Source organism: Opisthorchis viverrini (genome assembly GCF_000715545.1).
Source record: "Opisthorchis viverrini unplaced genomic scaffold opera_v5_84, whole genome shotgun sequence".
NCBI classification, from domain to species: Eukaryota; Metazoa; Platyhelminthes; class Trematoda; order Opisthorchiida; family Opisthorchiidae; genus Opisthorchis; species Opisthorchis viverrini.
In genome coordinates, this window is record NW_008751741.1 from 158,565 (window position 1) to 165,527 (window position 6,963).

General features: G+C 45.0%; 3 protein-coding genes across 3 annotated transcripts in view; 2 read left to right on the forward strand and 1 right to left on the reverse strand.

Moving 5' to 3' along the window:
• The window catches only part of T265_04856 (hypothetical protein), a gene marked incomplete at both ends in the record, with an annotated part of 6,544 nt that extends 5,589 nt beyond the window's left edge, over positions 1-955 (reverse strand). The window contains 4 exons of the mRNA XM_009169710.1: positions 39-291; positions 347-447; positions 524-727; positions 794-955. Of these exons, the coding sequence (XP_009167974.1) occupies positions 39-291; positions 347-447; positions 524-727; positions 794-955 (720 nt within the window). The remainder of the gene's footprint in view (positions 1-38; positions 292-346; positions 448-523; positions 728-793) is intronic.
• The window catches only part of T265_04854 (hypothetical protein), a gene marked incomplete at both ends in the record, with an annotated part of 73,000 nt that extends 68,538 nt beyond the window's left edge, over positions 1-4,462 (forward strand). Inside the window, one exon of the mRNA XM_009169708.1 lies at positions 4,223-4,462. Within this exon, the coding sequence (XP_009167972.1) occupies positions 4,223-4,462 (240 nt within the window). The remainder of the gene's footprint in view (positions 1-4,222) is intronic.
• Positions 4,463-4,479: 17 nt separating this feature from the next.
• T265_04858 (hypothetical protein) overlaps positions 4,480-6,963 on the forward strand; it is a gene marked incomplete at both ends in the record, with an annotated part of 120,513 nt that continues 118,029 nt past the window's right edge. Inside the window, 3 exons of the mRNA XM_009169712.1 lie at positions 4,480-4,595; positions 4,689-4,806; positions 5,439-5,654. Of these exons, the coding sequence (XP_009167976.1) occupies positions 4,480-4,595; positions 4,689-4,806; positions 5,439-5,654 (450 nt within the window). The remainder of the gene's footprint in view (positions 4,596-4,688; positions 4,807-5,438; positions 5,655-6,963) is intronic.

Below are 6,963 nucleotides of genomic sequence, written 5' to 3' on the forward strand. Positions count from 1 at the left end.
ACAGTGGTCGCTATGTCCCAGTGAGAGTTAATTGTTACCTGATCAACGAAGTGTCTTCCGTTGGTGATGACGAAATCCAGGAGGGATGGTTTTTGGCCTGCACGGTATCTGGTGGGTGCAACGACATTTTGAGTCCAAGCGCTCTGGTGAACCACTTCAATCAGCGCCGCTGCAAAAAGTCCGCCTGATTGGACGCGCTGGAACTCAATCCAGGAGGCCTTTGGGGCGTTGAAGCCACCTACAAGAAGGAGATGAGTGAAGTGGTAGTTGGAGGAGAGTTGCTCAAGTGTTCTTTAGAGGAAGTGGTCATCTTCAGGGGGCCTCGAGGGGCTACTGTAGACCACACCGAGAAGGAGGGAATAGGACCCGCGCATCGGTATTTGGACCCACAGTGCATCGCAAAAGGGTGCGGGGTTGTGTCAGAGAGGACGATCGGCATTGGTAGGGCTGCAGTTAAGTACAGAACAACCCCACCTGCCCGCCTTTGTTTTGAGTCGGCTCAAAAAATAGACTAAATATCTACCAAGGTCGCCGCGTCAGTTACATCTCGTGTAAGCCAAGTCTCTGTGAGTGCGTTTATGGACGGTTGATCAATGTAAGCTGACTGTTTAACATCGCCGAGTCTGTTGGAAAGGCCGAGGCAGTTTGTGGACAAGCATTCCAATACCGTCTCTTCCGCCTCCGAGGGTGAGGAACCGAAAGTTGAGTGACCAGGTTGGTCAGCAGACTTAATAGTTGTGCGCCGGTTTTGAGTTCAAGGCTCCGAAGATGCCTTCGTAGTTATATCGTCTACTTCTTGTCTTCGCGGTTTCTGGGGCTGTTTTTCGCTTGCGAGGTTTTTTCGTTCCGTGTGAGCCAGGTCTGCCCGGACCTTTTGGCTTTGGGGGGAGAGGTCTTTTTGCCCGTGGGCGAAAATTTCAACCGTTTCTGTTTGTAGCTCTTTCAGCACCCCCATTTTGGCTACCAAATTTGCTGTTGCTCAGAGATTTGCGGTAAGATTTCGCCTTTCTGGATGCTTAGGTGTTTTGGCCCGGTTTGTCCTGGGCGCCGAGTGGCAGCACCAAGAAGTAATGCTTTTGGTGGCGCTCCCAAGAGGCTCGTTTTCGCGGAGGACTGCACCTTGAAGCCAGCGAGCAGTTTTCTAATCTGGCGAATTTTGGAGACACTCGATCCGCCGGCGATCAGCGTGGCCAACTGGATTTATGAGGGATTTTCCGGATGGCTGTAGTCATGCTTATGGCTTAGGTTGTCGGCGTCCTGGGTGACAGTTGAGTCCACAGGCAGAGATGCCGTTTTGACAGACTGGAGCTAAAGATTGGCTTCGCTGTTTATCCCCGCACACCTGACTCAGTACAGTTCAGAGGCTGTGGCTTCGTTGAAGAGTGCATGGCTGCAGCTGTGTTGTCTGTTACGGAGATAGCTCCATGTACTTTGGGCGCTGCTTGCATGTGATGTTTGCCTCCTTCAAGGCATCACTGCCTTTGGTGGGCGAGAGGTCTGTGGTGATCGAATAGAAACTGCTGTCCGGAGACGCAGCTGGTGTCGTCGGCCTGCTTTCGGGTGCACAACGGGATATGACCACAATCGGCTTGGTCAGGAGTTTGAGGTCGGCTGAATTGGTGCCCAGCGGAAGCCTGTTTCGTGCATCCACCCCGACCTGTTGTGACCCAGCTTTCGCGCGTCTAGGGGGAAATCCTCAGATGGACGCCTGACCATTGGGGTGGCCTTCTGAATGCTGCCATCTCGCTCCAAGATGGGGAAGAAAGAGTGACGAGAAGTCCAAGAGTTCCTTTGCTTTCTTTCTGGGGTAACCATTCTGCGTGGAGCAATTGGTCAGGCTTTGTTTGGACACCCCCAAGGTTTGACTGTATCAGCTTCGCTGGCATGATTTTTTCCGGAGAAACAGTGGCAACAAAAACCCGGCGCTTAGTATTCGCATAATGGAATGGAATGTTCGAATGATATGGCCCGTCCACAATGTAGTAAATCAATAGGTCAACTGGTTTCAGAGCATCAGAATTAACTTTTAATCCCATTTAGGCATTCCTGGGTCTCAGCGATGCTGAGAAATCATTCCACAAGACTTTTCTGATATGGGTATGATTACCTTGGCGTAGATGAAATTTTTTAAGCTGCAAAACTATGGTGGTAGATTGAGATGATTTTTGGATTAAGCACACAAGCTGAAGAGGCGACATTTTGGCGTAAAACGTTCTACTCCACTCTCAAAGGTTCTGCAGCTAAGAGTATTGTGTGACCAATTGGCCCCAAAATATCCACTCTACTTTCACATGCGAGCACCTGGCTGCTTTAGACGAATACATCCAAACTACTCGTGAGTCTCTTGTACAGTAACCATTCATTAATTTGTGGACTTGGCACAGAAAGCCCAGTGCCTCATAAAGATGAACGGTTTGAAACTGTTTTGAACAGCCCTTGCACTCTAGTACGCTTTTGCCTATCTCCATAGCATATGTTCCCACGCATTCGTTTTATATCTCCTTGACGCAGGGAGTAATACGCAGATTTGTTTTCCCATCTGTTCACATCTGGCTCTTGTATAAGCGAATCTCTTAGGCATTTATTTATGTTTATTTGCTTGACCATTCCGCTATCTTGACGTCATAATCGGGCCCGCTTGTGGCCACGCCCTCGCTCGCCATACTGGTGGGGAGTGCATTCTACACAATCTAACCTCATATAGAAGGCCAATCGATCAAGGAAAAGGTTAAATATTTTAGGAGGTCAATTTGTGTATATTTACCTGTTGAAAATGAGTACAAATGAAGCTTATCACGGAGGTTACAGACACGAGTAAGCAATGCAACGTAACATAAATAAATGAAAAGCCACTCACTTAGCTCCTTCAAGTCCTCCTCAGCTTGGCCCGTTGCTCTTCTAAATCGGCTTTGTGACTAATAAGCTTCACCTCCGTGATGCCTGTACGGACACCCGAGGACCCTTAAATCTACAGTCAGGTATTACAGCCATAAAGTAGGGGGTTCTACGGCTGAGTTGCATAAGCTCGTATCCAGCCACGATTTTACTCGGGATCAATAATGGTTGTGAACTTCGCTTGTGCAATCAAAACGCAAGCACAGATACCGATCCCGAACTCTCAACAGTGAAGTGAATGAAGAATTTGGCAGGTTAGTTTCCACAACAATATGATAAATCTATACTAGTGCGCTAAAAAGGCGAGGATGAATTTGATGGCTTTTCCCCCACCAGAACCGTCGCATACGTGGTTCACGGAAAATGGAAAATATAGCCTCCAACTACTATACTTGTCCCGGTGCTCGAGGTGTATTAATATATTTTTAATAATAATTACAGTAAGTATGTTCGTTCGGGTCTGAACCCTTTCGGTGGCATGACAACCTAGGAGAGCACGAGGTTGAGGTAATACCATGTTACTCAAAATTGACACGAGAAGTCCAGGTGAGGAGGCTGGGTTTGTAGTGGGCTGAGTATCCAAAAACCTACTTCACCAGGAGCTTCTGGCAAAGAGATAAAAACAATGATGGTAAACTGAATATATAACAATAAGGGGGTCAGATAAAACAGACTCATTAAAAATTGTTGTCTTTAAAATAGTTCTTCGTTGACCGAGTTCAGGGTATAATAATCGAATCATGCTTGTACAGGGGTCTCCTGGACAGTTCTCACGTGTCATAAATAAATTCCGAAGATAGTCTGGAATATTCTGATACCAGAGTCAGTCCATGAAACTCGCGAATGGCCACTGTAAGTGTGAGAGAGGTCAGAAAAGGGAGTCAAAGCATTAGACCATGTTTGTATTGCATGAGATTGTACAAAATGTGCGCTTTTTATTTTTTCGTATTCAAGCGAAAATACGTTCATGCAATTGACAAACTGTGTATGGTCATAATGGAAGCAAAATAAAGATAACAAACACCAAAGACTCGAACCTTGCACCCTGGGGCTAGTACACCGGTGTTCGAACCACTGAGCCATTCCTTCTCAAATAAATAAACGGCGGTGTCGAAATTTTCAGAGCCAGAGAAAAAACGCAGATGGTTAGGACGACGAACGATCATCATTGGCTATATTTTATGGCATTTTTAATCTTTTCGTGAACGCTGAGATTAACTGAGGTTGTTCTCTTGTTCTGAATGATTTATAACAGGAATAGTGGTAATACCTGAGATTAGAGATTATTCGGTTTGCACATTTGTGTCCACATTGCACAATACTCAAGGTTAGTCTCGAATTGTGGAACCGACAGAAGGGAATCGTCAAAGACAAATGTGCTGCACCAAACTTAAATGAACTGGATGATCTGAAAGGAACGGAGCATGGTCCAAGTACCGACCTAGACGAGACATGGGTTGGAAATGAGGAACAGGTTACCTCGAATTTGGAGGCTGCAACCGATGTTCAGCGACTTGACAGTTCGTCTATTGACACAAAAAGCTTCCTGCAACGTACCCCTGGATAGGGCAGTCCGACTAGTCCATGAAATTCTTCTCCTCAGAACCCCATTGTTCCGGTGAAGGTGGTTCCGTTGGCATCCACCTATCGATAAGCGAAAGTCGAGTGCGGGAATGTTCCCAACCAGACTTACCACGTAGGTAATCATCTGCCGCCGAATGCTATTATTAACGTCGGGACAAGCGCAACATTTCTTATGGTATTTTCTGCGGTTTTTTGAATTCTAACTGCAGCATTGCATTTCCTGAATTCCGATTTCGGCGGGAGGAAGCTTCGGAAATCGAACCGGGGACTGCGACGCATATTCCCATACGTGAGATGTTATATTGTCCGGATCAGTTCGTTGTAAAGGTGTACCGGACTTCCAAGAAGCATGCCAAATGTCAGTTCGAATTAGAAATGTAATTTAGGTGGCAGTAATCAATGGGCGGATGTTCTCCTGAGAAACTTTGAATAGTGCATGCGAGGGTTTTATGGTGCCGCTGGCTATTCGCACAATGAGATTGATTTCTCGAAATCTACGGCATTTTCAGACTTGCCACTTCATAGTGTAGAATGTCTATGTATAAGGTACATGCTCCTGTATTATTGAAAATCCTTTACGATGACGGCGTTCCATATCTCAGCAGGGCCTGGCATGTGCCCAACTCGTCTTCGGTTAAGCGTCGATTGACTGGAAGCCGATCGTAAAGAAACTTTGACAGTTTGTGGTTGTGTTCCAGAAAATAAGACGTCACTGCCAGTTGGTTCCTTTGCCTCCGTAGACAAAACCGCACTGGGCAGCTGGTGCTTCGCGTACTTTTTTTTATTAGAAATTACGCTCGGCTTACTAGCTGCTTCGGAATCTACGGCTTTCCGTTTTTCTTGGAGGGCGCCTGCTGCATTTGTAGTACACCCTTTCGTAACGCAAAATAGTGTTGGTGCCTCGATTACTGGATGAACGCACAAATATCACAAAGTTATCCTTCATGTATTCATTTAAGGTCTTCTCAAATGCCGTGAAGGATGAAAACGATACACGCACAAATTTCTCAACGAAAGCCACTTCCGAAGCCATAGCAGACGAAGTTCAAAGCCGAATGTGCGCCAATAATTTTCAAATGTCATCGATTAAAACAAATCGCAAAAAAATAACGGCAGATGAGGAGGGTTTTCAGTCTACGCATATATGCAAAGAAGTGCAACATTTTGACGTTAAAGTTTTTATTTCGTCCGCAGGCGTTTTGCAGAAAAATACATTGTGCATCTAGCCGCCGGCTTTTATGGTCTGTATATATTACAAATTTACGCCCGCACAGTGGATGTGCTATGAAATCTAACCCAGTGTTGGTGGTGGATATAATGCATTGACGAAGAGCTATGCAAAAACGAAAATATCTCGTTGATTTCAGTTCTGTTAAAACAAATGCATGCACTACAAACCGAACAAACCTACTTAACCTGATAACACTTAAGTGACGGCAGTCATGGCAATGACCTTGGCGTCGTTTCATAAAATTGAATCTGGGCACTTTATTCGTTGACATTTTCACTGGAAAGCTCATTCATCAGTGTGCTATTGAATTAAGGCTTCCTTGTGCCTTTAACGGGATGCATCAGTATGATTCGCTTTATGACCCGCATTTGGTTGCATTTTACAACCGGAAGTCACGTTTTTCTCATTTTGGTTGCAAGAAAACAAACAGAAAAAAGACATACGATTATCCACCTGAGTCACAAGTACAGAGATGCACCCAGAATGACAATGTGAGGAGCATTCCTATCCGTCCTTTCACTCTGTATAAAGTGTTACTAAGTACCGCAGATGTGCCTAACGCAGGATCATCAGCGAATGTAAGACGCCTAGATGAATAAAATTTCCGTGCTTTTAGGTTTTTATAACATTAAAGGGAGAGTGGGGATCATCCGTTCGCCAAAAGTTGAAAAAGGCTAATAAAACTACAAGGGATAAAAGGCTCCACTTACTTCCTGGATCTACCCATACATTTTACGTCATATCCCCTGATTTGGGTGAAATACGCTCAATTTTATTAGAGGTGAGTTCTGAAGAAACTGTGCTTCTCATGTGAGAAAAAATCTTTTATTTCAAGATGATCCTCATATGAAAATTCAGACAATATACCTCTATCATATTTATGGATGGCAGGCTTCACAAATTCAGATTTCTCGAGTTATTCTGTGTTCCACCCTCTTCTGTGCAGCAGTACCCCAGTTACAGCTGTTCCAGTTGAATTTTTCTATGGATTTCCGGACTTACTGTACCTGAGTTCTGCCGTTATTCGTCTAGAATGTTAACTAAGTATAGTTTAATTTGTTTCCACCCCTAATCTCTTTTTGGTAAGTAACAAGCCTGGCAAACTTTTCGCTTGTTTGTGCCTTTCATGGTTGTCATGTTCCCGGTATAGAGAATTGCCTAGTGGTACTTGCTGTAAATTGAACACTCAGATATTTAAACATTTACATCCCAGTAAACACGTCACTGCGGCACCCCCGGTGGTTGCGGTGGTA